This window comes from Arvicanthis niloticus, chromosome 1, assembly GCF_011762505.2.
Source record: "Arvicanthis niloticus isolate mArvNil1 chromosome 1, mArvNil1.pat.X, whole genome shotgun sequence".
NCBI lineage: Eukaryota > Metazoa > Chordata > Mammalia > Rodentia > Muridae > Arvicanthis > Arvicanthis niloticus.
The window spans coordinates 94,973,544-95,001,135 of NC_047658.1; the positions used below are offsets into that span (position 1 = coordinate 94,973,544).

The window sequence follows — 27,592 nt, forward strand, 5'->3', positions numbered from 1 at the left end:
GATGTTCCATATTAGCTTTGGATTTTCAGATTGGGTTAAAAAGTTGGGCTCTTTCTATACACCAAAATGGTGCTCATTAAAGTTCTCACGGATGTTTTCAAGACCATTCATAATGCCATACACAGGCAAACATCAGGCTGGGATGAGCCACGTGCCAAGTCAACTTCCATTTTCTAGTTGTGATGATGACATTGGACATAATAATAAACTCGAGAACATTGGAAGATCATCGTGAGGTGCACAGGCCGGTTACATAGTGGGTGCAGTGACCAGCTCCAGGGCTGATACAAACCTCAGAAGTCTGGAAAAATGGCAAAAATAATCTGCTCTCACCCCAAGTTTGGTTTCACTGCACTGACAGCCAGATGACATGAAATACAAAGAAATAGTAGCAAACACACAGGAGAGGAAAACACTGGTTGTTTTCCCAACAAATGCAAGAGACAGTCAGGTATGCTGGCATGTGCTTGGGAAACTACAGCAGATGTACCAGTTTGAGGTCAGCCTGGGCTACACTGTGATTTAATGCAAAGGCAATGAATTTAAAGATTGAACTCAGAAAGTCAGCTTTCCCTCCTAATTCTGTACACAGAACCCAGAACCTCACAGATGGTAGTTCAGTGCCCCACCACAACACAAATTCAGCTGTTAACTTCTGTGGGTCTCATGTGGCCCAGGCTACACAGGAACTCCTGATATTGACCCAGCTGGCCTTGAACTCAGAGACCCCTTGCCTCTGCCTCCTGAGTGCTGCAGACTATCAACATCTTTTAGGAACAACTCTGTCCATTGAGACACACAGTATATGCCCACTGCTTAGGCTGTATATGTGATTTCTTCATGTAGTTTCAGCTTTGCTTTTCATTCTTTTTTCTTTTCTTTTTGAGATAAGGTTTCTATGTGTAGCCCTGGCTATCTGGAACTCATTCTGTAGATCAGGCTGGCCTCAAACTCCGAGATCCAACTGCATTTGCCTCTGGAATATGAGATTAAAGGCACAAACCATCAAACCCAGTAAGGACTTTTCTAGTAAGGTTAATTCTTTGTAGTTCATGGGTTTTAATGTGAAGAAAAATGTCTTCCTCCAAATATGCTTCCTAATTTGTTACTGTGATAAACAGGAAGGAAAGACAGGGTTTTTTTTTTATTTGTTTGTTTGTTTGTTTTTAAGCTGCCTCACATCTTGGGGGGGGGGGCAATGTTTTTAAAAAAGTAGAGAGAGACAAGTATGGGTGCTGGGAACCAAACCTTTTTTATTGTGAGTCTTAGCCTTAGACAGTGAAGCCATCTTTTCAGCCCCAGCTTACTATCAGTGAAGGGACAGTAAAGGTGTCAGGGTCCTGAATACAGGCTAAACAGAGCCACATAGGTTTGCTCACAGCAGGACTAATACTTTTAACACACCTTTTAGTCACCAGTTATTCTCAGAGGTACAGATACATTCTTGTACCAACTTGGCCATGAAAATTCTTTGTCAAGACAGCCCAAAATATACTTTGGCAATCAATGCATTTCAAGACCTTCTAGGGGCCAGGTGTGTGGTGAGTCCTTGTAATCCTAGTACTGGGAGGCTGAGATAGGAGGATTGGTTGAGTTCAAGGTGAGCCTGGGCTACAAAGTGAGTTCTGGATCAGGCTGGGCCGTGAGAGGCTGTCACCAAGACCCTTCTAATGTATGTTAATCCCAGATTTCCACTGCAGTTAAACTGAACCAGAATACAGGAGACAGCTTGGTGTCAAAGCCAGTGCTTTAATGAGTCTCCCTGACAAGTGCTTTCAGCCTCCACTGTCCACATCTCGTAGTGGACCGAGAGTTGAGCTAGTTGCCCAGAGGCTGGGATGGGGAGTGTAGTAGAGAGGTCTATAAGCTTCAAGCTGACCCTTCTTCTGGCATTCCTAGCAAAGCCACAAGAGGCTCCAGGGGGATGGGGGTCCCGATGGGCACGGGGTGGGTGCGTTCATGTTTGCGCAGATCACTGGCACTCAAGAAAGCTTTAGGACACTGGGAACAGGAGTAGGGGCGTACAGAGCTGTGGGTGCGGCTATGCTTACGAAGCCCAGCCCTGTCTGAGAAGCTCTTCCCACACTGAGTGCAGGGAAAGGGCCGGAGCTCTGGGTGTGAGCGCTCATGCCTGCGTAGCAATGTCAGTGTGGAGAAAGTTTCTTTGCACTCACGACACACAAACTGTGGGGGCTTTTCATCAGTTTCCTCCCCTCCCACCTCTCCTGCATCTCCCAGGGTACCAGGAGCTTCCCCAACGCCAGCCTCCTGGCACTCCACATGCTCCACAGTCATGCCCACCACTTGCCACTGTGTGGCCACCACACCCCCAGACTCAGGCGGTAACCCTAGCAGCCCTGCTGGAGTGTCCCCTATGCCTGCACCTGCCACAGGGGCAGCTGAACCCTCACCTACCACGCCTACAGGCAGTGCTAGTCCCAGCACCAACTCCTGCTGGGGGGCAGCTCCTGTAGTCTCGTTGCTTCTATGGGTACGCTCATGCTTCCGGAGGCTGGATAACACCACAAAGGATTTCCCGCAGGCATTACAGTGGAAAGGACGCTCGCCAGAGTGCATGCGGCTGTGTTTAGTGAGGCTAGCTCGCTCAGCAAATGCCCGCCCACACTCCTCACAGCGGAATGGCCGCTGTCCTGAGTGCACCAATGCATGCCGCTTGAGGTCCCAGGAAGCCACAAAAGTCTTGTCACACTGCAGGCACTTGAACGGTCGGTCACCGGTATGTACTCGCCGATGCATGGCCAGGTCGGCTGGCTGCCGGAAGTCCTTGCCACATTTCTCGCAGCGGTAAGGTTTTACGCCCTCGTGTGCCCGCTGGTGCCGGCGGAAGCTCGACGGATCAGAAAACATGCGGCCACACCGAGGGCACAGGAACGGCTTCTCACCTGAATGCGTGCGCTCATGGCTTTGGTAGGAGCTGAGCTGTGTGAAGCCCTTACCACAAGCCGGGCAACGATAGGGTTTCTGGGCTGCATGGATACGCTGGTGGCATGTGAGGGAAGAGGATCGAGAGAAGCTTTTGCCACACTCTGAGCAGAGGAAGGGGCGCTCCCCCGTGTGGGACCTGTGGAGTAATGGAGGACCTGGTTAGATCGCAACAAACTCACTCGTTCAACCCTAAAGCCTGTCTGGGCGCTAATTCCCTAAGAGCTACAGAGTACCATAGAGTAAGAAACCCATGATCTACCCACATATGTCCCTCCCCTAATACCCTGTGGATGACTGACTCTAACTACTGCCTACTTTCCAGCTGTCCTGGAACATAGGCCAACAAAGCCCCGCCCACTCTCGGGTTCCATCTCTAGCCACTTCGCTCTGCCTGACCGCTGCTCAACCAGGCGCTCCCAGCTTTAGACAAAAGTCCAGCCGCATCTCTTCCCACTGGCATAGGTCTATTGAGACGCTAGTTCCCACGTTTGTCTCCCAGCTGCATCTAGAGATCGCACCTTTCGTGGTTGCGTAAGTCCTTGAGCTCTGCGTAGGCCTTGCCGCAGCGCTCGCAGCTGTAGGGTCGCAGGCCTGCATGTGTGCGCCGATGCTTGCGGAACACTGAAGGATCAGCAAAGCTCTTGCCGCAGTCGGTACAGGCATAGGGCCGCTCACCTGTGTGTCCACGCTGGTGGATCTTTAGTTTAGAGAGTGTACCATAAGCCTTGGGGCAGTGTGTACACCGGAAGGGCAGCTCACCAGCATGGGAGGCCAGGTGCACACGCAGGCACACTGGCTGCATGAAGCGGCGGCCACACTCTGGGCACGGGAAGGGCTTCTCACCAGTGTGGCTGCGCCCATGGCTGCGTAGCTCAGGAGCTGTCTTGTAGGCCTTGGGGCACAGTGGGCAAGCATAGGGCCGGGGCTTGGCTACTGAACCAGATACCTTGTCTCCACTGGTTTCCTCGGCCTTGGGCTCTGTATCCACCTTTGGCTGGACCGCATCCACCTCCTCTGTGCAGTCTGTAGGCGCATGAGTAGCAGCGTGGCGGGCCGCCCTGGGAGCACTTGGAAATGTCTTTGTACAAAACAGGCACTTATAACGGCGGCCAGAGCGCTTGTAGCAGGGGCCTGGGGACCTAGGTTCTGTAGACTCCACTTCCATGTCCTTGGTGAGTAGGCCTTCTCTGCAAAGGAAGCAAAATTAGGCCAAAACCATCCCTCTGTATTTCTCACCAAAGCCCTCTTAAGATCTCAGAGGTGACCCTATCCTTAAGAAAAATACTTTCATTTTACATGTATGAATGTTTACTGGCCTGTGCCCATGCCTAGTGCCCAAGAAGGCTGTTCAATCCCCTGGAACTGGAGTTAAGATGGCTGTGAGCTACCATGTGGGTGCTAGGAATCAAAGCTGCATGGTTTGCAAGAGCAGCCAGTACTCTTAACCACTGAGCATCTGGCCAGCCCCAAAGGTAACTGGATCACACCCATACTTTCCATCTGAGGCTCTTCGCCCAAACCACAGGCCTCTACATCCTTCCTGCTAATGGTCCCTGGCTTTGAGTCTGCGTCCAAGTCTCCCTGTAATCTGCTCACTGGGGATAGAATTCAGCAAGTGAGGGCCAGTATCACAAAAGGGCCAGCTCTATCCTCTCCTGAACCCTTGACATTCCTAGAACACCTAGGTTCCCTTACTCTCACAATCTTCCTTTCTTAGTTCCACCCACGGCCTTAAGATCTCCAAATGTTCAGGAAAGACAGACCTAGACCGAGAGAAAGGAGGAGCCAATGTTTAGACAGGGTGGTTGGCTGTTTGGAGGTAATGGGTCTCCAATATATGTTGGTCAGTTCCTGGAGGAGCAGCTGCTCAGAGAACTCTGACCACACACAGCTATAAGGCACACCACCCTAGAGAGGAATTTTGGTCCACCCTCCGCACTGGAATCCCTTTCAGTCCTGGCTCTAAAACTCTGGTAGTAGCTCACTCACTCTCAAGGCAGCCTGACCTACTGCTGACAGTCTGAGCCTCTTCCTCAGTCACAACTGATGTGTCTGAGCTGGCGAGGCCTCCTGGGATACTAGCTCTTGCTGAGTCCCTACTTTCTGGCCAAGAGCCCAGACAACATCCACACAGCTGCTCCTAGGATCATAGTTGGGGAAATAGGATTAACATCGTATCAGTCTTAACACCCGCTCATCCTCCAGAGGGATGAAGGGAAGGGGATTAGGGGAGATCCTCTTAAGAGAAGCTTAGATGTGGTGCTGGGGCAGGGGAGAGTGGGCGAGGAGAGCCAGGTGTGCCTGAGGGTGGCAGGCCAAAGTTCTGTGTTCAGACTTGTACATCATTTACTAGGATCTGTTTATAGACCTGCGTCCTCATCTGTTTATCACAGGAGCTGGGGTGGAGAAAGAAGATGGAGCCCATCTAAGAGGATGGTGGGGGGCACTGGGGCCTATTCGAGAAAAGGTACTATAGAAGTAGTTTACCTGGTTGACCAATGGAGCCCCTGAAAGGCTCCACAGAGTCAGCACCATACCAGGAAGCACTTGGGGCAGGGGAAGTAAAATCTGAACCCAGGGCCTGCGACAGGCCAGGTAAGTGCTCTACCACTGAGTCACATCTCTAGCCTCCTAAATTTCCCCAAAAGAAAAAAACAAAACAGAAGCCAGGCTAGGAAGTGTAGCCCAGCAACAAAGTTCTTTACCAGCATGGATGAGGCTTTGCTTGCTTCATCCCTAAAAGAACAGCTCACATCCACTAAGTACTTGCCAAATTCCACAGCATCCTAAGGTTTTTACATACCCTTACATCAACACCACAAGAAAGCAAGGTTCCAAGAAGCAGAGTTCTGTGCAACCATATCTATTCTGAAGGCAAACCATCCGGCTTCAGATCTGGCCTCCACCGCTTCCCAGCTGATGTGACTTTTTGATCAACTCACTGTGTATCTTAGAACCTCAGTTTTCTCACCTGCAAAGTTGAGATAACAATAGTTCTAACACATGGCACTTCGTGAGGACCAAATGGAATCAGACTGCTTCTGTCAACTACAGAGTCTTATCAGAGCTCATCAGCTGGGTATGGCACCTTGCATAATTCTCATACAGCCTGAAATAGGAAGCCCTGACCCCATTTTATAGATGAGAATGAGTTAGTTGAGTTCTGAGAGTAAAGAGACTTGTCAAGTCATACAGCTAGAAACTTAACATGGCTGAGACTTGACTCTCATGTTTAAAGTTTTTAAGCCCTTGCTCAGAAGTCTCGGACCAGACTGGAGAGATGGCTCCAGAGTGAAGAGTTCAATTCCCAGCAACCACATGGTGGCTCACAACCATCTATAATGGGATCTGATGTCCTCTTCTGGAGTGTCTGAAGACAAGCTACAGTGTACTCTAGGAAGCACACCCTCAATAAATACTTGTCAGTCTTAGACAGCATGATCATTGGTTCAAAGCCAGCCTGGATGACATAGCAAGGTCCTAACTTAAATAACAAAAACAAGTGGTTACAGAGATGGCTCTGTAGTTAAGAGCCTTGCTTCTCTTCCACAGGACCTAGTCCAGTTCCCAGCACCCACACTGAGTGGCTCACAACCACCTTCAGCATATAGAGATCTGATACTCTCTTCTGACTCCTTGGGCATCTATAGAAGAGTCCGAACACAAATGAAAAATTTTTAAAAAGATCCTTTTTTAAAAAGCAAACAAAAAGAAACATCATCTAATGAAGTTGATTTAGAACATTGCAATTTGTATTTTTACTTCAACATGAAGAACTGCATTAAAGGGCCACAGCATTAGGAAGTTGAGCAGCACTGGTCTAGAGGCTATGAATTCAGTTCCCTATACCCATGTTAGACAGCTCACAGTGGCCAGGCTCTAGTGGATCAGATAACTCCCAACCACAGTCCCTTCTTCTTCTTCTTCTTCTTCTTCTTCTTCTTCTTCTTTTTTTTTTTTTTAGTTTTTCAAGACAGGGTTTCTCTGTAGCTCTGGCTGTCCTCAAACTCAGAGGTCCACCTGCCTTAGCCTCCTCAGTGCTAGGACTATAGGTGTGACACCAAGCATGTTTGTGTGTGTGTAGGTATGCAGAGGACAACTGGGAGTCTGTCTTGTTTTTCAGCTTGTTGAGGTGGGCGGGGCCTCCCTTACTGTTTCTGCTGCATGCAATGTACTCTAGACTACCTTGTTGACAAGTTCCTATTCATTCTCCTATCTCTGCACTCCATCTTCCTTTAGCAGTGCAGAATTACAGATGGGTGCCACCAAATCTAGCTTTTTGCCTGGGTTTGGGGTTTGAACCCAGGTTGTCAGGTTTGTATGGCAAGTTTTAACCAGCCAAATCATCTTTGCAACCCTGAAATTGGTACTTTAAACAAACTCTGACCATTCCAACCAACACTTAAGAACCAGATATGTGAGCCAGGATATAAAAGGAGAGAGTACTTGCTGACAGTGTGAGGCACTGGGCTCTACTCTCAGTACACCAGAGAAAGAAACAAAGAAAGAGAGAGGAGGGGAGGAACACACACTCATCTCCCTGGTCTTCAAGTACTTCTAGGAGGAAACATTTTTACTACAACTCTATTTTAAAATGTGTTCTTACTACAACTCTATTTAAAAATCCTCACAAGGCAAAAGTGTACACAGCTAATTAGGATGCCCAGAGTCAAAACTCAAATCTTCAAACCCGGGGGTTGGACTCTTAAGATCACTTTTTGTTCGCTTAAAATTCTCCAGCAAAATCAGGACTCTTCCCAGGACAAAGACCAGGACTTTTCTATGAACGGTAAATCTCTAACCTATCTCCCTCCTGCTTAGCTCTGTCCAGTTCCTCACGTCCATCACTAGGCTTCACCCCCTACCCCCATCCCCCACCCCACCCCCCGCCTCCTGTCTTCATTCTAGACTTCAGTTCCTTCCAACTTCAGGTCATTCATACTAACAGTTCTATTGTCAGAACTGCTACCCCTCAGAGTCTCCTGAGGGTCTCCGTATGTCTCCAAACTACCTCCTTGGTTACTGTGGGTCTTGCCCCCACACTTCCTCTATTAAGGCTGTCTTTCTTTTTTTCTTTAAAAACTGTATTTCCTCTCTTTGTGTATGTGTATGCACACGCTCTAGGGGGTGTAGAGGGCAGAGGACAGCTTGCAGGAGTCAATTCTCTCCTGTTACTACATGGCTCTAGGAGGTAAACTCAGGTCATCAAGCTTGGCCATCTCGCTCCCTCTAAGAAGGCTTTCCTGGGTGCTAGAGAGATGGCACAGCAGTTCAGAGCGACTGCTCTTGTTCCAGAGGATACAGATTTGATTCCTATTGCCCACATGGTGGCTCACAAACACCACAACTCCAGCTACAGACATCAGGCATACACTTGGTGCACATACACACACGCACGCATAGCGCTCAGACACATACATAATAATAAAGGTTTTCTGTCTACCTTTTTGGGGGGTGGGGGGTGCAGGATCTTCCTATGTGGCTCTGGCTGGCCCTGGCTCTTCCTACCTTCGACTCTTCAGTGTTGGGATTACAGGTGTGACTCCTGTGCTTCGGCTCTAGTCCTTTCTTTGTGGCACTGCTCCAGAGTGTTAGCTTTGAGACAAAGTTTCACTATATAACCTTAGCTGGCCTGGGACTTGCAGAGATCTGCCTGTCTCCTGAGTGCTAGCATTTTGCCATGTGCACCACAACACCTCATAGACTCCTTTTAGGTAATAATATGTTTATCCTAACTACATTTTAACTTCAAAAAACTTTTTTACAGTGCTATCTGGATCAAATCCTACATTCAGGCTTACTGCTATGGACCAGATATCATTTGTATTTCATGCACACTGAACTGACTTCTCAAGTTCATCTCCTGATGCCTTAGAAGTCTGTTATAGCTGAATATCTGTCTTCTTCTAAGATTCTTATGTTGAAGCTCTAACCTCCCCCATGACTGTGTTTGGAAATGAGGTCTTTTCAGAAGTAGTTAAGGTTAAATAAAGACATAAGGGCAGGGCTTCACATTGTAGGGTTAGGTTAGTGTTCTTGGGGATAGCAAGCTGCCCCAGGGGGTAAAGGTGTTTTCTGTCAAGCCTGACAACCTGAGTTGTATCTTCAGGACTCACATGGTGAAAAGACAGAACCAATGCCAATAGATTGTTCTTTGACCTCCACATGTGCTACAAGAACACACAGGATCAAATAAAATACTAAGCATGTCCTTAAGAGATAACAGAAAAGTCAGGCAATTACCACAGACCGAACTGGTATTTGAAGCCAAGTAATCAGATATGGAAACTTCTGCCATCCGTCCCCTTGACTATTGCTTTACTGGCACTAACATATCTTATTATTTGGTTCTTAATTTCTCACCTCCAGCACTAGGGTCCAGGAACTTTGTTCTATGCACTTATTATTCCAAAACTGTTTGGTGACCAAACGCAAACTTCTGGTGGAATTCACACCCGGGTCTATAGCCTCTGCCTCTTCCACAGTAGGCGTCTGTGAGAGTCAGTCACCAACTGTGTATTAACTGAGATGCCCCAGCTTTACAAGGTTGCAGGGTTCAAGTACGACACTAGGACTCCACTTTGCTGTTGTGATGAAACCCAATGAGGGGAATGACATTTTACTTTCTCACAAGTTAACAAGACTCAGTGCCTCCAAAGCTGGGGGTGGGGGGGCGGGCGGAACAGATCAGGTGTGGTTAAAATAATAAAATAAAAGAGGCATCTACATATGAGCCTCAAATAAGTCAACATATAAGCCCCACAAACCTTGAGCCTTTTGGTCAATTGATGGAACTGTGTTGTGGTGAATGTTTAATGATATCCTAGGCTAACAACCAGTCAGCTCACAACATGATCCCATTTTTCCACCCTCAGTTTTTGTGGCAGTGTCCCCTCTGGTCAGCAACCTAAGCTCCATCAACAATTCACAAACTTTACCACCTCCATATGCAATTCCCTTTGCCCGGGAGCCAGCCCTCGTTTTCCTTCTCCCACGGGAAGATCCTTGCATGCTTCCAACACTCCATTCCCCATAAGAATAGTTAACAAGCAGTAAAAAATGAGGTGCATCGCGCTCGGGGCCTCAATTTATTCAGTGGAATAGGGTCCCTGAAGCATATGGGAGTTTGCAGGGCAGTAGGGCCTACCAGACTCTCTGAGGAGGGACAAGACCTGCAGAAACCCAGCGCTCCTCGCTCTCTGCAACCGTGTTTGTGCGGGTGTCCTCGCCAGACAGGCAGCCCCCGCAGAGCGGGACTGTATGCTGACTCATTTGGGACTAAACCCTAGGATAACGTGGCTTCGGCGAGCGGAACAGGACAGAATGAGTGAAGAAGGAAGGAATGAAGAAATGAATGGACGGAGGATCCAGAGCAGGACAAAGGCCTGCAAAATGGCGTTCTTTAGGACCGCGGGAGGGGCAGACAGAACCTCGGACTGGGAGGGGGGCGCGCAGCCGCGAAGGACTTGGCTGGGAGGCCCTCGCCGCTCAAACAAAAGCCCGTAATATGGCGGACTCTAGGACCCCCGGGTTCGCGCGGAGCAAGGCCGGCAGTCGCGTCCGCTGAGCCTAGGCTTCCACAGCGCTGACCGCCGGGCACCGGGCGGGTTCTAGGACCTGCTGGGCCGGCAGCCCGCCCGAGGCCGCTCACGGCTCGCCCCGCCCGTGATGCTCGCGCCTGGTCAACTTCGTCCGATCGGCAGCAGACCGGAAACTGGGGGCATCTCAAACCGCATCGGTGCCCGCTGCCTGAGCCCCTTGAGACTTCACGCAGACCTGTCCTACCTGGTTCGATTTTCGCAGGCTCCTCAGCTTCGGCGGTGGTGCCTAGCGCCGACAGAGCTCGGGATACTCGGAGAGAGGCTGGCGCTAGGACCCAGTGGGGGGGAGGGGGGAGGGTAGAGGCGGGGCCGGTGACCAGACAGCGGAAGTGGAAGACCGCCTTCCTTGCTCAGGAGGAAGGAAAAACTTACGGAAGCAGCCCCGAGCCTACTGAAGCAGAGAAGTATCTCGCGAAGGGTTTCTGGGTGCTAAGGGGATGGGGCGCCAGGCCGATTGACGGTGTACACCCGCCTAGTCGCCGGAAGTGTCTGCAAGAGCTAGGAGGTGGGAAGATACGGAGAGGGCACTCAGGCTTTGTGGTGCCTGAATCCGTTTATAATTCCACATTTTCTCTACCAGCGAGGAGTGAACTTAGTGAGGATCCCTCCACGCATGTCTTGGGAAGAGTCTTTTATGGAACCTCGTGAAAAGTGTCACCAAAGTACTGTAGCCAGGGCTGCAGAATATTTACTATTACTGTGCTGACTGAATAAGCACTTGAACGAGTTTAGCAGCTTTGGACGGAAGTGTGGCTTAAATTCACCAGAACGCTGCGCTGACCTGCGTGGGCGGAGCTAGAGTTGCGCCCACAGCCGAGCGTGGTAGCTCACGCCGCCTGTGAGCTCCAACATTCTGCAGGTTGAGGCAGGAGGATTGCCCAGGCCTCGAGGCCAGCCTGGGCGGCATAGTTAGACCCAATCTCAAAACAAAAAACAAACAAGAGTTGGGCCCACCCGGAACCTAGCGCCGGAAGCGTGTCCGTGTGGAAACACTGCTCGGAGGAGGGACAGGAAGTGTTCCTAGGCGGAAGTTTCGGGGGGAAGCATTAGCACCTAGGACACTTCCTGGTTCCTGGTAACAATAGGAAGTGTCCGCGGAACTGGGCTAGACTCTTGGCTCATACCAGCTGTGCCCCGTTCCCTCTACCTCCTTCTTTCTCCCGCTTCTTTCCCTCATCTATCACTCCCGGGAACCCTGGCTGAGTGTGCGTGTGTATGAACTCGAGAACCCTCGCACCAGCAACCACTTAGGGCTCGCGGCTGCAGTTAGGGTAAGGGTCCCAGTGCGCAGGCGCGCTCCCGTTCACGACCTCCAACGGACGCGCCGGCGGCGGGAACCAGAAGGCACTCCTGGTGCGAGGTAGGGATCTAGAGAAGAAATTGGCAGAAAAGACTAGTGACTCTAGAGAAATATGATGGTGGCTGGTTAGGAAAAAGGGACTCCAGTGAAGGAGTTTTGAGAAGTGAGAATTAGGCTCGGCTTGTGAGATTAGAAATAGTTGTATTAGGGTCCCAGGAGACTATAGTCAGCCTAGGAGAAAGGCAAGATGATGAGGCAGAAATGAGCAACCGCTACTGGGCAGGCGAGGGTTTTGGAATGAAAGTTGCCTCCTGAAGTGAGTTTATGTAAAAAAAAAACAAAAAAACAAAAAAACAAACAAAAAAAAAAAAACGAGGTAACATTGTTGGATTTAGTGGCATAAATATACTTAGATGTTTATCGTGGTGTCACATGACTCTAATCCCAGCACTTGGGAAGCTAAGGCTACATAGTGAGACTCTATCAGAATTGCCACCCCCACCCCCTAATACACTTGTATAACAGCCGTGCTTGGCACATGGTACTGTCCAGTGTGAGTTGCTCTCATAATTTAGAGAGGAAGTAGAAGAGAAAACAGTGTTGGAGACAGCGAGGTAAGGTAGGCAGGGGTTAGGAAAGGCAGAGGATAAAGTTAAATTTCAACCTTAAATGGGATGGGATTAAATGTATTTAAAGGAAGTAAAACAGATGCCTAACAGTTAGGAAAACAGTGTGATGCTGAGAAGCCTGAGGCGAGGTTCGTCCCTAAAAGGGACACTACCTTCTAAGAAGCTTAGGTGGCCACTGAAGAAAGCAGCTGCTCTCTGTCAGTGTTCTCAGACCACTGGGTTTAGCTGAAGGTTGAAGAAAGAAGGGTTACACTTCTGTTATTGTAAGGCCTGGCCAACTATCGTGGCTCGCACCTTCAGTCTCAACTCTCAAGAGTCTGAGGTAGGAAAATCCATGAGTTTGCAGCCAGGTTGGGTTTCTCAGGGAATTCCAGAGCAGCTTGAGCTTCACAGTGAGCCGAGACCATATCTCAGAAACAAAACAGCAACAAAGCCAGAAATAGTTCTGGTTTGTTGTTTTAAAAAACCTCATGGATTTTTGTTATGTTGTTCCAGAATGATAGAGTGCAGAGCCTGAAGAAGAATAAGATCAATTATATATCATCTAAAAAACAAAATCAGGTCTGTCTAGAGTCTAGACCCTAGATTTTAGTTTTCCTTATTTCTCTCTGGCTCTAGAGATGACTTAAGGCTAGGGAAACTTTTCTAGAAGTTAGTGCATGGTGAAGCTTTCTGAAGGTACGTCCAGACCTAATAGCAGGTTCCTTGGCATGAATGGTTGGGGAACCTCTTTTTGACATGCTCGTATATCTAAGAAACAAAACTGACTCAGTCCTTCCTTTTGACTACTGCTCCCTCTTTCTAGGCCTTGGCCCTTCTGCAGAGAGAATGCTGCTGCCACCTGTCTGTCCCTCCTGAACCTCCAGGGTTTTCTACCACTTTGCCCCATGGAGGACATGCCCCTCTCATTCAGTTGCTCTGACTGTCAGCGCCACTTTCCTAACCTCCCAGAACTGTCACGGCATCGGGAACTGCTCCATTCAGCTGCTAACCAGGACAAGGAGGAAGCTGATGGCATCCCTCACCCCTATTGCAGTCAGCCAGGGAGCTTAGCCAACCACCAGCGGAACCACGAGACTGGTCTTTTCCCCTGTACCACCTGTGGCAAGGATTTTTCTAATCCCTTGGCCCTCCAGAGCCATATGAGGACTCATGCTCCTGAAAGCCACCAAAGACACAGACCCCCACATGCCAAGGAAACCATTCCACACCTTCAGAGAGAGACCATGTCCACTGACTCCTGGGATCAGAGGCTTGGTTCTGGGGAAGGCTGGGAAAATCAGACAAAGCATGTACAAGAGACACATGAATGGGAATCTGGGACTGATCCCAGGGCAGCTTCAGGGACTTGGGAAGAACCACCTACCAAACAAAGAGAAGGCTTAGAAATTCAGCCAGATTCTAAAGGAAGTACAGAGGACTGGGTACCCACCACCAATTCTGATGGAGCACCACCACTCCCCACTCCAGCGAGCAACCTCCTTAGCAATTTGGAACAGTATTTGGCTGAATCAGTAGTGAACTTCACAGAGGCACAGGAGTCCACTGAGCCTCTTCCTGCTGAGGTGGAGCGAAGATACAAGTGCGATCAGTGTGGAAAAACCTATAAGCATGCTGGGAGCCTCACGAACCACCGCCAGAGCCACACACTGGGTATCTACCCTTGTGCCATCTGTTTCAAGGAGTTCTCTAATCTCATGGCCCTGAAGAACCACTCAAGACTCCATGCCCAGTATCGGCCTTACCACTGTCCTCACTGCCCCCGTGCCTTTCGGCTCCCTCGGGATCTGCTGGAGCATCAGCAGTCCCATGAAGGGATAAAGCAGGAACAACCATGGGAAGACAAAGAGATGCCTACCACAAATGGACATGCAGATGAGAGGAGCTGGGGTCAGCTATCTAGAACAGGGATGTTGAATGGTTCTGGGGAGCTCAGCTCTTCTGGGCAGCTAGAAGATGGTAACTCAGAGGAGTATCGACCTTTCTGTTGTGGGGACTGTGGCCGTACTTACCGTCATGCGGGTAGTCTCATCAACCATCGAAAGAGTCACCAAACAGGTATCTACCCCTGTTCCATTTGTTCCAAGCAGCTATTCAATGCAGCTGCTCTGAAAAACCATATTCGTGCTCATCATAGACCCCGGCAAGTAGCTGGGGAAGATGGTCAGTCATCAGTGTCCTCAGCTGCTCCTATGTCAGCTGAGAATACTCCAAAAGAGGAAGAAGTACCCACTGCCAGCCTGGACCATCGTCCCTATAAGTGTAATGAGTGTGGTCGGGCTTACCGCCACAGGGGGAGCCTGGTGAACCACCGCCACAGCCACCGGACAGGAGAGTACCAGTGTTCACTCTGTCCTCGAAAATACCCCAACCTTATGGCTCTGCGGAACCACGTGCGGGTACATTGCAAGGCTACACGGCGAAGTACAGATCCAGGGACTGAAGGTTCACCTAGCCCTGTCAAGAAAGAACAACCCGATCCAGTGGGAATAGAAGCAGCATTCCACACAGATGAGGAACATGTATGCAAACGTGAAGAAGAGGCCACCAGTAACCCCCCAACAGCAGATAGGACAGTGTCACAGGTGTGTAGCATTTGTGGGATGATGTTTGAAGATCTCAGAAGTCTTGAACACCATAGCATGACCCACAGGGAAGGAGAAAAAAGCAAGACAGACAGCACGTTGTCACCAACTAGAACATTTGCTTGCCAGGACTGTGGCAAGAGCTATCGACACTCAGGCAGCCTTATCAACCACAGGCAGACCCACCAAACAGGAGACTTCAGTTGTGGGGCCTGTGCCAAGCATTTCCATACCATGGCGGCTATGAAAAGCCATTTACGACGTCATAGTCGGCAGTGGAATAGAAGGCAGCAGAAACAAGATAGTAATACAGGTGAAGAAGAAGCCAAACTCCCACCTGTGAGTACCTGGACCCTGAAGGTAGAAAACGATGAGGGCCCGGATTCTTCCCGAGACCCTTGTGAGACTGAAGACAACCTGGAAAGGGATGGGGACTGTTTGCAGGCTGGATCTAAAGGCAACAAATGTGTGCTTAAAAGAGAGGAAGCCTGCTTTCTGGGTGATAAAGACGGCACAGGCACTGAGGAAGGACTAGAAAAGAAAGAGACCTGTTTCCTTGACAGCTTAGACATTCCAGGTGATGAGGAGAGCAGTGAAACTGGCTTCTGTGGTAGCCTCCCTGGGGTGAACAGTGACCAGAAGAGCGGCATTTGCCAGTCTGACTCCTCTTCCCACCCTGCTGACACTGACACTGTCTGGAAGGCTGAAGCCACTCACACATGTTCTGACTGTGGGGATTCTTTTCCCCATGCTGCTGACCTGTCGAGTCATAGGTCCTGCCACCCTCCAGGCATCTATCAATGCTCTCTCTGTCCAAAGGAATTTGATTCTCTGCCTGCCCTTCGCAGTCACTTCCAGAACCATAGGCCAGGGGAGGTAGCCTCAGCACAGCCCTTCCTCTGCTGCCTGTGCGGTATGATCTTTCCTGGGAGGACTGGCTACAGGCATCACCTGCGCCAGGCTCATGGTGCTTCTGGCATAACTGAGGGTTCAGAAGAAGAAGAGGAAGGCACAGCAGAAACAGCCTCTACCCATAGTCCTCCCCTGCAACTCTCAGAAGCAGAGCTGCTGAATCAGCTGCAACGTGAGGTGGAAGCTCTAGATGGAGCAGGTTATGGGCATATTTGTGGCTGCTGTGGTCAGACCTATGATGACCTAGGGAGCCTGGAGCGTCACCACCAAAGTCAAAGTTCCAGCAATAGGACTGAGAATGTTCCTAGCCATTTGGAAGGATCAGATGATGCAATAGAAATGGTTGCAGATCATGGCTTTGAGGGCACAGTGACCTCTGTCCCAGAAGAAGGTGGAGATATAAAGTCTGAAGAGGGAGTAGATGACACAGTTGCAGACAGCCTTTGCATGGAGGCTGGTGAAAGCTTTCTGGAGTCCCACCCTCGCCCTTTTCAATGTAACCAGTGTGGCAAGACCTATCGCCATGGAGGAAGCCTAGTGAACCACCGAAAGATCCACCAGACAGGTGATTTCATCTGTCCTGTCTGTTCCCGCTGCTACCCCAACCTGGCTGCCTACCGGAATCATCTGCGGAACCACCCTCGCTGCAAGGGCTCAGAACCCCAAATGGGGCCCATCTCAGAGGCAGGAGGCCACAGTGAACCCCAGAATGCTGCAGGGGCAGGGCAGGAGCAGGCTGTCATAGGGCAGCTCCAGGAAGAACTTAAAGTGGAGCCCTTGGAGGAGCTGGCAGGTATCAAAGAAGAAGTGTGGGAGGAGACCACTGTAAAGGAGGAGGAACTGGAACAGGGGTTAGAGACAGGCTGTCAGACAGAGGTTACCTCTGAGCGGCCCTTTAGCTGTGAAGTGTGTGGCCGCACCTACAAGCATGCTGGCAGCCTTATCAATCACCGGCAGAGCCACCAGACTGGCCACTTTGGCTGCCAGGCCTGCTCCAAGGGCTTCTCCAACCTCATGTCGCTCAAGAACCACCGGCGCATCCACGCAGACCCTCGACATTTTTGCTGCAGTGACTGTGGGAAAGCCTTTCGCCTGCGGAAGCAGCTGGCCAACCATCAGCGGGTGCATACTGAGCGACGCAGGGGCAGGGGCACCCAGAAACTGATTCGTGAGGATCGTCCTTTCAGGTGTGGGGATTGTGGCCGGACTTACCGCCATGCTGGTAGCCTCCTAAACCACCAATGCAACCATGAGACGGGTCGTTACAGCTGCCCTTTCTGTTTTAAGACCTTTTCTGACTGCACAGCCCTGAAAGACCATCAGAAGCTGCATTCTGATAGTCAACGGAGGCGACAGTCAGGATGGCCTCAGAGGGCAGCAGCTATACATTGTACCCTTTGTGGCTGTGCCTTTCCTGGCAAGGGATCTCTAGAGCGGCACCTCCGGGAGCATGAGGAGGCCAAACTAGAGTTGGCCAGTAGCCAGGGAAGCCAACATGGTACAGAAGGCAGTAAGGAGAACCTTGATGGTGACTGGGGACTAGAGAGCAGGTCAGATGGCATTGAGTCAGTACTGCAGCTGGAACATGAAACCGAAAGGCCTGGGGAGCACAGTCAGAGTCCCAGTAGGCCAGCATGTTCAGAAGTCACAGAATCCACACAGGAGGTAGGGATGGTGGATGGATATCAAGGAGACAGGGCACAAATGAATCACAATGGTTCCTGGGTTCTTCAGGATCAGTTAACCAAGCCAGAAGGCAAGTTGGAAGACACTGTCTCTGGGAATCCTTGTCATCTCTCTGAGAGCCAGTCCAATGGTCCTACTCTGAGATGTACAGAAAGCTGGAATGGTGCAGACAGCAGCTCTCAACTCCAACCAGAGAGCCACTGCTGCAGCCAGTGTGGCAAGACCTACTGCCAACCTGATGGCCCCTTGGACCCCAGCATTAGCAGGAAAGACTGTCACAGTTGTTTGTTCTGCTCCAAAGAGTTCTTGAATCCTGTGACCACTAAGATCCACAACCACATTGCTGCCCAGAGCTTTGCTTGTAGTAACTGTAGCAAAGTGTTTGAGTCCCACAATGAACTGGCCACACACATAAAGACTCATGCTGTTGAGCATAGTCAGGTGTCAAGTCAGACAGAGGAGACCAGAGATCCACAAGCTGGGATAATAGAGGTAGATCTTCCTGGGCCAGGGAAAGCTCAGGAGGCCCCGTCAGGACTTCCTAGAAACCCAGAAGAGAACGGGGAGCCAGCTAATGAAGGACAAGGAATAAATTTCACAGCAGCCGAAGACAAGGAACGTCCCTTTTGCTGTGCTCAGTGTGGGCGTTCCTATCGCCATGCTGGTAGCCTACTCAATCACCAGAAGGCCCACACCATTGGACTCTACCCCTGTTCCCTGTGTCCCAAACTTCTGCCCAACCTGCTGTCTCTCAAGAACCACAGCAGGACCCACACGGACCCCAAGCGCTACAGGTGCAACATCTGTGGCAAGGCTTTCCGAACTGCTGCCCGCCTTCAGGGCCATGGACGGGTCCATGCACCCCAGGAGGGACCATTCACCTGTTCTCATTGTCCTCGCCACTTCCGCCACCGAATCAGCTTCCTGCGACACCAGCAGCAGCACCAGGAAGAGTGGACAGTGTCTAGCTCAGGTATGTGGGGTGAGTTGATTGGGCAGAGGATTGAAAGGTTCCAGAAAGAAGTGGGCACAGAGGAGAGAAAGCATGACCCAGAGTAGGTGAGGGAAGCAAGCAGAAGAGAATCATGTGAGTGGCAGGAAGCTTGGACATGCGCAGACCATCTAGTTTGAAAAGGTTGGTTGCCTTTGAGCCATTGAGGTTTGAATCCTGCCTGAGTCAGGAAGATGGACACTGGGGTAGGTTGGGCAGTGATGTGAACTCTTACACAGCCAAAGAGGAGTGGCTTTTTTTCTTTCAGTGTCATCTGAGAATCCTGATTTAGTCAGTAATGATTTCCAGAGGAAAAGGATAAAACCATAGGCTTTGTCTAGGTTCTGGTCTTTTCTAGAGTGGGCAAGAAGCCAGGGAGTAAGAAAGGAGAAAGGTGGATGGGAGAGATGGCTCAGTAGTTAAGAGCACTGACTGCTCTTCCAGAGGTCCTGAGTTCAATTCCCAGCAACCACATGGTGGCTTACAACCAACTGTGATAGGATCTGATGCCCTCTTCTGGTGTGTCCGAAGATACCATACAGTGTACTCATATATACATTAAATAAATAAACTTGGGAAAAAAAAGAAAAAGAAAGGAGAAAGGATTGTAGACACCTGGGTTGTCATACAGATAGTTAGAGGTCTGCAGGTCTAAGGTAGACGTGGGCTTTCCTGCTCAGTTGGTGACTTCTAACTGGCTAGTCTATGGCTTTACTGCTGACTTAACCAGTTTGCTGGGTCCTTGGCCAGTACTCAGAACTTCTGTCTCTTCCTATAATTTGTCTCTGCCTTTTTTCTTGAAAGTGAGGCCTGTGGTCCTTCCTGTGAGTGCTACATTACATCTTTGTGTTCATTCTTTTAGTTAATCTTATCCTTCCTCTGCTGCAGATCTTATAGGAGCCAACCAAACTACCCTCTGTGCCAGCACCTTCCCCCAACACACCCCTTTAACTGAAGAACTGACTCATATAATTGTTTCTTTGAAGCCAGGCCCGGTTGAGCAGCAACAGTCATTAGTCCCTATCTCTCATCCTCTATCACAGGGAATCTCCAGGTAAACTGGTCTCCACCCAGCCCACTGAAGGGTAAGGCTGTGGAGGCATGGGGTAGTCTATGTCCTCAGCAAGCTGTAAGCTCATATTCCACATCTAGAAAGGAATCCATTTCATCTATAGCCACCAAGGGTGGTGTCCCTGAAATGGTATGCCCTTGCCCAGAGCTTGACTAAGAAGGACAGAATAGTGGTGATGGTTTCTGAGGACTGAAGAAATGGCTTTCTTGTAACCTCAAGTACAATGAGTGAGAGCCCTGTTAGCCAAGGCTGCAAAGGTAATTGGGAGTTCTAGTATTCATGGGCTTGGTTTGTTTGCTGAGGGGAAGATGCTGGGCATGGTACCTGGGGCCTCACACACAGAAGGCAAATACTTGAATACTTAGCTATTTATTCCAGCCTCTTACACTTCTTTGCGCTCTCAGGGCATGTCGGGGAATGGCTTGCAGGGCTGGAGAGGTGATTTAGGTCTCCCTCAGTGTCCTATCCTTCTCTCCCTAGGAGCGTCAGTGGCACCAGCAACAAGCAGAGGGGACTCCTCTACAGCCTCGCTTCAGGACTCCTCACCCCAGTGGCCTGCGGACCTCAATATCTCTCTCTGAACTTCAGGTCTCCAAAGAACAGTTCACTGAAGCTAGGGGTGCAGGCAAGGAGAGGCTTGCTCTCCACATTTTGCTCAGGAGTTGCTTGGGCGTCCCCATCGCCTCTTCCCACGATGAGGACCCTGGTCTGGCTTTTTTCTCATAAAGAGCATGAGGTAGTCTTCATGTCTGTGCCCATGAAGGATGAAGGCTCTCCTTCCCAACCCTTTGTCACCATGTTCTTCCAGGGCCAGGCTCTGCCAAAATGCTGGGATAGCCAGATCTAACCCAGGGAGAGGCAGATTCAGAGAGTACCACAGGTGGGAAAGCTGCCTGTGGCAGGGGAGCCTTTTACTATAGTTTGTAACTTATTTTCTAAAATCTATTTTGTAACAATTTAAGTTTTAAAAAAGGAAAATTGCTCCCCACCCCCCTACACCCCCAAGGAAAAAAACAACTTTTTTTTTTTTTCACAACAGCTACTGGTGTGGTTGTATCTGAAAGACTGGATAGGGAATACTGAGACATCTCTGTTGGAAAGCAGAGCTGGGGGCGGGGTCATGGTCACGCATGGAAAGCATCTCTGGACAGGCTCATTCCCAGCCAGCCAGCTGTTGGGCCTGCCTCAGGGCTGGGAACCACAAGACAAGGAGGGGAAGGGCAGGAGTGCAGAATTGGGTGTTGAAGTGGGAGTTGCCTGGCGTTGCTGGCGTCCTGTGAGTAAACTAGAGTCACCAGTCAACAGCTGGCTGGTTGGCCTGTGAAGAAGAGAAAGAAAATTAGTTTGGCCCTGTTCCTATAGCTTTATTATTTCCTTTGAAGATGCAGGATCCATCTTGGCCCCCGTAGTGTGTGGGAGACCTAAAGACCAAGAAGCTGAGACCCCTGCTTCATAAAAGTCCCAGTGGCTCTGACTGTTGCTCTCCTCTACCCCAGGCAGCTGAGTGAGAACAGGGTTTCCCCTAGATGGGAGCCAAGGCTAAAGAAGAACAGGAAACATACTTAAGTTGACCAGGCAGCTTCCAGCCTCAGGCTCAGGCTCAGGCTCAGGCTCCTCAGCGAAGTAGACCTGCCAGTCTAGATTGCTGACCCAGTCCTCGTAGGCAGAGAGTGCTGCAAAAACTGCAGGCTTTTCGGAGCCTTGGCAGGTGTCTCCAAAGCTGTGCAGTCCAGCCAGGAACCATGTGCCCCTGATCTCATGTACAAGTGGTGCCCCAGAAAGGCCCTGTTGGGGAGCAGGTTATACTTGGTAACTTCCTGCACCAGGTAGAAGGGGTTTCGGAGCTGTTTGGGAGCCAGTTGATACAGAAGGGTTTAATTTCAGGTGAGAAGCAGGGTTAGCAGCCAAGCCTGGCACAAAGTCTGTTTATGAACTGCAGGATAAGAGAATGCCAGGGGTCTGCTGGGTAAGGATTGGGAGTTCGAACTCACCTCACAGTGAGGTGGCTCACCCACAACAGTGGTGCATACCATCCCTGGCAGAATGGGAATACCCGTGCTCCCAGGAGCTGCATATTGTCTGCTACAGGCCATTGGCCCCAGGACTGTCACAGGTACTGTCTGGAGGTAGTTGATGCCTGTAAAGCAAAGGAAGAACCTAGGTGCCTCAGTTGCCTCCAAGTTCAATGGACAACTGCCAGGGTCCCCCTTCCTATGTACCTGCTTCTTGGGTCAGCCCGAGAACCCAGCCATGTTCACCATCAGGCAGGTGGTGATCAGCATAGGGCAAGCAAAGGGGCCTTAGGCCAGGGCCCAGTGTCACAGGCTGAGCCAGCAGCAGGAAGGCCACATCATAGCCACCTTCTGGGTGAGTGTAGGCCCCATGCAGAATGAGTTGCTTCAGGCCCCATTCCTCTGGTCCAGCCCCCAGTCCTACACTCCATTCCTCTAGGGTTTGGCGCCTGTGGTGGGAGGCAGGGTTGACAGCGCTGAGTGACAGCTGAGACAAGGGGTACAAAGGCGAGAGACATAAGGCTCACCCGATAAAGCAGTGAGCAGCAGTCAGCACCACCACCTCTGATACCAGGGCTCCACCACAAGCCAGCTTCCCATGGTGCTTCAGCCTGGCATCCCAGGGCCACTGAGAGAGGGCTCCTGCCTGAGGTCCCTGACTCCTCAAGGAGCCACATGCTGAAACAGGTGAATTACATCATCTGGTTTATTAAGTAGTCACTGCTTCCCTAAGTTAGCAAATCTTCCTATGTACCCCTTTATAAGTTGACTTTCAGCCTCATTACCAAAGGTAACCAAACAGTTTAGCCTAGAGCTCTGTAACACAATAACCCAAACCAGGTAGACCACTTGGCATTCCAAGCCAATGTGCATGCTTTTAATCCTGATGTCTGACAGTATTCATGCTAGTCTTACGGGGAACAGCTCTACCCACCCCCACCCCCATCTGTACTTTTCCAAGCCTGTACCAGCCCTAAAACCCTGAATAGGAGAACCTAGCTTCCTTCCCAGGAATGACTTTGCATGCAATTTGCATTGCAGTCACTGCCCTGTCTCACCTTCCTGGATCTCTGCCCTGGAAACTTGCAGCTTTCCCCCCTGAAACCAGCCAGATTTCAGAGACATTAGTATACCCAAGTCTGTAAAACTCCCTGGCCCCAATGGGGCTGTTTGTATCCCAGGAGCTAAAAGGGGCCTTAGCAAAACTCCTGGTTCTCTGTTGGCCACAGCTAGGCCCAGAGTCTGAGCTGAAGTTTGTTTCCTTGTCCTTCTGCCCACTGCTCAGGAAGTCCTGATGTGGCTTGGGTGTCCCCATACACCCCAGTTCTGATAGCCATGCTCATACCTACCTACACAGCTGTTCTCATCACTCATCTTCACAACTCCTGGGTCCTGCACCAAGAAAGCTGCCCCGTGAACATGAGCCTGCAGCCATGAACTGTGTGCTGCCATGTCAGTCAGCAGCACAGGGGTGTCCTCTTGGGCACATCTTGATGTGAAACTAATGATCCCAACCTGAACCCAGTGTCCATCAGGTTCACGGCACATCACAGGTCCCCCAGAATCTCCCTGAAGCCAGGAAAAGAGCCAAAAGCAGAGACACCTGAGCCCCAGTACTGGCCAGATGCTCTCTGGCTGTACTTCTATTACCCTTCTCTGAGGATTGGGCCCTTAGCCCTAGACTAGACCCTCCCTCCCCCCCTCCTGTATTTCTCATCAGACCTGGCAGGGTCCCTGTACCCCTGGCTGTGCACCCCCACACAGCATCCCAGGTCTTGCTGGGTTGGCCAGCAGCCTCTGGTGCAACCGATTGTAGAGACAGTTACAGGTGGGGCGGCTGATGAGACGAAGGCGCAGGTTCCGTAGGGTTCTGGAAACTGGCAAAGGAGATGATGTTGAGTCTAGCTCTGAAACAGTGGGAGCGGGGGTCAGGGGTAGCAGAGTTAGGAACTGATCCTGTCTGAGCCTGGGCAAACAAAGTGCCTCTCTAGATTCTCAGCTAGAACAGTACTTACCATCACTGGTGTTCTGGTCCCAGCCAGTGGCCCAGCAAGAAGCTCCAAAGGGGAAATGGTGGGTGGGTTGGGGCAAGCATAGGGTTGTGTGAACTGTGGGGTGGGTGAGCTGGAGCAGGGCCAGGTCTGATCCCTGGCTATAGTGGTTATAGGCCTTGGGTATCTGCAGGGCAGCAACTCCCACCTCTTCAGCACCCAGGCTCTGCCCCTCCTGCTTGAGAGAACCCAGGACCACGGACCAGGAGCTCAGTTCTGCTGTGGCCATCCTGAAAGGAGAAGGGTAAGGCCCAGACAGCTGAGTGCCAGCGGAGATGTGACAATGTGGAGAGGAGCACAGACGGGGAAGATGAACAGATACAGCACATGGCTTTCAGCACAGTTCCCTCCTCTAGTCTCCATACCATGAAAGAGTGCTGAGGTTAAGCTGGTACGTGGCACATTTGCCATAAATGATACTTAGTATTTTAGAGGCAAAAAAGTCTTATGAGGCACAGGGACAAATCCATCCTAAAATCAAGAGACTGAACCAAAGTTTGACTCACTTTTCAAAGCAGTGAGCAGCTGTGAGGACCCAGGTATCTGCCACCAAGGAGCCACTGCAGATGTGTACACCCTGTCGTCTCACACTGGCCTGCCAGGGCCATTCGCCAGGTAATGTGTTGCCTTCCTGAGGCTCTGGGGGGCCAGGGCCACGCTGCCCGCATGCTGTAGGGAAGGGTGAGTGACGCTAACTGCAGACACTGTCCTGACTTGAGGATCACACAATACCATTTCCCCTCATACATGAGTACAGCCCGGGTCCCAAGTCCCCATCGCTTACCACGCTGAGCTGCTTGAAGACCTAGGAAGAAAAAACACGAGATGTAGGAGTGCCTTAACTGCCTGGCCCAGGATGGGTGAAGGCCTGAGTTGAAGGACAGGCCCTGGGTCCTTATCTATGACTGGCTGCCTCACCAGCCCCTCCCAGAATGAAGACATTTATATGAGGCGGAAAAGCAGTTTTTATTGGAGCCCATTCAGAGTACACAGCCATTAATTCCGTCAGCTGTGCTCAGCACTCCTGAGCCCAAGGAGCAAGGCCTGGGGTTTACCTTGGGAGTAGGCCAAGCCTCCTCCAGGCTTCTGAACCCCTAACTCCTGCCCTTACCACTGAGTCAGAGAGGTGGCCTGTGTATGTGAAGAACATTAGCTTAATTGTCCCTTGAGCTGTAGAAGCCTCAGAAGGTAGATTAGAGGTCTGTGTCATGTCCCAAGTGAGTCTTACTCCACCCCATCCTAATGAAGCAAACTGTCTCCTTTTCCAGTGAGTCCCTGTCATGCCCATAACCCATCACAGCCCCACTCAAATAGGTCTGCTGTACATCTGAGGCAGAGTTGGTATGGACAGCCTCTAGCCAGTGAGGCCAGAACATGACTGAGGTCATTCTGGAAGCAGGGGATAAGAGAGGGGTCAACACACACACACACACAGGGAGAGAGGGAGGGAGAGAGAAACATACACGTTCAGACAGTGATCTCAGATCCTTCCCTTTCTAACCCTGCCATTAGACTGTGGTCTCAGGGACATTATTTGGCTTTTCTGTACTTAAGTTTCCTCACCAAGATAGAACAATGGCAGTACTTAACTACTGTAAAGATTAAATATACTAACAGGTTCTTCCAAAGTGCTGTAACTTGGCCCAGGAAAATCACAGAGATTTGGCTGTGTGTTACTCCCCTCCCCAAAAGACACACACACTCACACACCAAGGACATCCACAGGGAGACTGTAGCCCCCTCAGGATCCCTTACATACCAAATTGTAGGTTACTGGGGAGATGAAGGCTTAGAAGCCCCCACATTTCCCCTGCCCCCGTCCCTCACACATGAGTGACTTACCCTCTATCACGACCACAGCTCCCACAATAAGCAGCTCTGGTCTCCAGGTCTGCTTCATGCTGTTCCAGGCCACTCAGTGCTCAAGCTCTCAGAAAGGCCGCCTAGGTCTCCCTGGCTCCGCCCCTGCTCCGCCCCCAGTTGGCTAAGAGTCAGGTGTTACTTTTCCTTGGGCTGGAAGGGAGCCAACAGCTCTTAGCTTGGGGCCTGTGCTTGTGTGGCCCTTAACCCTCTCCAGCTCCTGTTACTGGCCATACTCCCCCAGTTCAAATCCTAGCTCCTCCATTTTCTGTACCAGTGATTTTTGAACAGTGAAGTTATTTGTGCCTTACCTGAGAAACTTAAGTGTTTACGGATGGGAGGGAGATTCTGGAGAGATGGATCAACAGTTAACTGCATGACCTGGTTTAATTCCCAGCACCCACAGGGCAGTTCACACCGTGGTGTGTAACTCTAGTTCCAGGGGATCTGACACTGTCTTCTGCCCTCCCACATAAGGTACATAGACACACAGGCAGACAAAACACTCATACACATAGAATAGTAAAATATTTTAAGTTTGCCCCATCAAATGGAGTGGAAGGAATACTTTTTTTTTTTTTTTTTTTTTTTTGGTTTTTTCGAGACAGGGTTTCTCTGTGTAGCCCTGGCTGTCTGGCTGTCCTGGAACTCACTCTGTAGACCAGGCTCGCTTCGAACTCAGAAATACACCTGCCTCTGCCTCCCAAGTGCTGGGATTAAAGGCGTGCGCCACCACCGCCCAGCAGGAATACTGTTTCTTATTACTGTTCTTTCAATTATATTTATTCCAGAGAGAGGGCAACCTGTGAGCATTCTATGCAGATCCCAGGGTTTGGAAGCACATGGTCAAGTGCCTTTACCTGGTGAGATGGCACACCAGGACCATACATACATTTAGGGGGCTGGTGCAAAGACACTTGCCACCAAGACCACCTACCTGGGTTTGATTCTTCAGACTGACGTTAGACAATTCTTGCAAGCTGAACTCTACACATGCCATGATATTCAGCGCATGCACGCACACACATACACTGACTTTAAAAACATGCTTAGGGCCCTGGAGAGACTGCTTACTGATTCTTCACTGCCTGTTCTTTCCAGAGGACCCAGGTTCGAGTTCCAAATCCACACAGAAGCTGCCAAACACCTGTAACTCCAGTTCCAGAGGATCCAACACTCTCTTCCACCCTCTGCAGTCACCAAACACGTATGTGGTGCACAGATACGTAGGCAAGTGCTCACACTGTAAATAATTTTCTAAATAAAGTGGTATACACCTGTAATCCCAGTACCTTGAGGCTGAGGCAGATTTTTGAGTTTAGGTTGAGCTACCTAACAAGTTCTAGGCCAGCCTGGACTAAAGCAAGACTGTCTCAAGAACAAATCAACCTGTTAGTGTTTAACCAAGTCTGACTTGTAGACCAGTTACTTCCTGCATGAAAACATCATCTGTGGAACTGTGGCAGACTCCCTGAACACTCAGCTTTCCTGCCTCCCACAGGCCAAGGCCAGGCAGGGTTTCATACACTTCCCTTGGTTTACTTCAGAGGTAGGTAACAAATGTGCAGGGCTGTGCGCTCAAGGGTGGCTCTCATCCTAACCTCTGTCTGGGCCTGCCGCCTTGCTGGCAGGGCATTGCTCTCCTCTTTTGCAAATGTGTGGATGGGGATTAGAACACTGAGGGGACATCCTGTTTCACCTTCCAATTCCTTTTCTTTTTTTTGGTTTTTCAAGACAGGGTTTCTCTGTGTAGCCCAGGCTATCCTGGAACTCACTCTGTAGACCAGGCTGGCCTCGAACTCAGAAATCCGCCTGCCTCTGCCTCCCAAGTGCTGGGATTAAAGGCGTGTGCCACCACCGCCCGGCTATCCAATTCCCAATTTAGGCTAGCTCCACCATTACCTGACCCTGATACAGAGGCAGCTGTGAGCAGAGCTTAGAGCAGAC

The 27,592-nt window shown here is 50.4% G+C and overlaps 3 protein-coding genes and 1 long non-coding RNA gene across 12 annotated transcripts; 2 read left to right on the forward strand and 2 right to left on the reverse strand.

The window, feature by feature from the left end:
* Positions 1-1,229: 1,229 nt before the first annotated feature.
* On the reverse strand, positions 1,230-10,861 carry Znf668 (zinc finger protein 668). Of its 6 annotated transcripts, none has more exons than XM_034498937.2 (4): positions 10,732-10,861; positions 5,750-5,917; positions 3,465-4,133; positions 1,230-3,082 (listed from the first exon to the last, which is right to left on the reverse strand). In XM_034498937.2, exons 3-4 carry the CDS (start codon positions 4,109-4,111, stop codon positions 1,870-1,872), a joined length of 1,860 nt encoding a protein of 619 aa, XP_034354828.1. In that variant the 5' UTR covers positions 4,112-4,133; positions 5,750-5,917; positions 10,732-10,861; the 3' UTR covers positions 1,230-1,869. The 6 variants fall into 6 exon arrangements, with proteins under 6 accessions (XP_034354828.1, XP_076767293.1, XP_076767288.1 ...); XM_076911178.1 differs by lacking the exon at positions 5,750-5,917 and having other exon boundaries at positions 3,465-3,643; positions 3,893-4,133; positions 10,732-10,856; XM_076911173.1 differs by lacking the exon at positions 10,732-10,861 and adding an exon at positions 10,094-10,571.
* Positions 10,862-10,896: 35 nt separating this feature from the next.
* On the forward strand, positions 10,897-20,753 carry Znf646 (zinc finger protein 646). Of its 3 annotated transcripts, none has more exons than XM_076911136.1 (3): positions 10,897-11,052; positions 13,282-18,632; positions 20,203-20,753. In XM_076911136.1, the coding sequence occupies exons 2-3, from the start codon at positions 13,364-13,366 to the stop codon at positions 20,301-20,303; spliced, it is 5,370 nt and encodes a 1,789-aa protein (XP_076767251.1). In that variant the 5' UTR covers positions 10,897-11,052; positions 13,282-13,363; the 3' UTR covers positions 20,304-20,753. The 3 variants fall into 3 exon arrangements, with proteins under 3 accessions (XP_076767251.1, XP_034354810.1, XP_076767258.1); XM_034498919.2 differs by having other exon boundaries at positions 10,901-11,907; XM_076911143.1 differs by having other exon boundaries at positions 10,901-11,818.
* A 142-nt stretch (positions 20,754-20,895) lies between these two features.
* Prss53 (serine protease 53) lies at positions 20,896-25,739 on the reverse strand. Of its 2 annotated transcripts, none has more exons than XM_076911182.1 (11): positions 25,628-25,739; positions 24,570-24,590; positions 24,292-24,454; positions 23,750-24,015; positions 23,457-23,611; positions 23,084-23,303; positions 22,262-22,412; positions 21,942-22,183; positions 21,714-21,859; positions 21,285-21,507; positions 20,896-21,040 (listed from the first exon to the last, which is right to left on the reverse strand). In XM_076911182.1, the coding sequence occupies exons 1-11, from the start codon at positions 25,683-25,685 to the stop codon at positions 21,021-21,023; spliced, it is 1,665 nt and encodes a 554-aa protein (XP_076767297.1). In that variant the 5' UTR covers positions 25,686-25,739; the 3' UTR covers positions 20,896-21,020. The 2 variants fall into 2 exon arrangements, with proteins under 2 accessions (XP_076767297.1, XP_076767296.1); XM_076911181.1 differs by having other exon boundaries at positions 23,457-23,641.
* Positions 24,003-26,942, forward strand: LOC143434027 (uncharacterized). The gene is made up of 2 exons (XR_013103173.1): positions 24,003-24,176; positions 24,301-26,942. It is a non-coding gene; the product is annotated as an uncharacterized LOC143434027 (long non-coding RNA).
* Positions 26,943-27,592: the final 650 nt, after the last annotated feature.

Bases quoted from the DNA above. Each gene is read 5' to 3' on its own strand.
- Znf646 (XM_076911136.1), top strand. From the start codon at position 13,364: ATGGAGGACATGCCCCTCTCATTCAGTTGCTCTGACTGTCAGCGCCAC. The intron at 18,633-20,202 runs GTATGTGGGGTG...TTCTCTCCCTAG, and splicing joins GTGGACAGTGTCTAGCTCAG to GAGCGTCAGTGGCACCAGCA.
- Prss53 (XM_076911181.1), bottom strand. From the start codon at position 25,685: ATGAAGCAGACCTGGAGACCAGAGCTGCTTATTGTGGGAGCTGTGGTC. The intron at 24,591-25,627 runs GTAAGTCACTCA...TTTTCTTCCTAG, and splicing joins AGCTGTGGTCGTGATAGAGG to GTCTTCAAGCAGCTCAGCGT. The intron at 21,041-21,284 runs GTATGTTTCCTG...TCTTCTTCACAG, and splicing joins AAGCTGCCTGGTCAACTTAA to GCCAACCAGCCAGCTGTTGA.
- Znf668 (XM_034498937.2), bottom strand. From the start codon at position 4,111: ATGGAAGTGGAGTCTACAGAACCTAGGTCCCCAGGCCCCTGCTACAAG. The intron at 3,083-3,464 runs GTGCGATCTCTA...ATTACTCCACAG, and splicing joins GACTTACGCAACCACGAAAG to GTCCCACACGGGGGAGCGCC.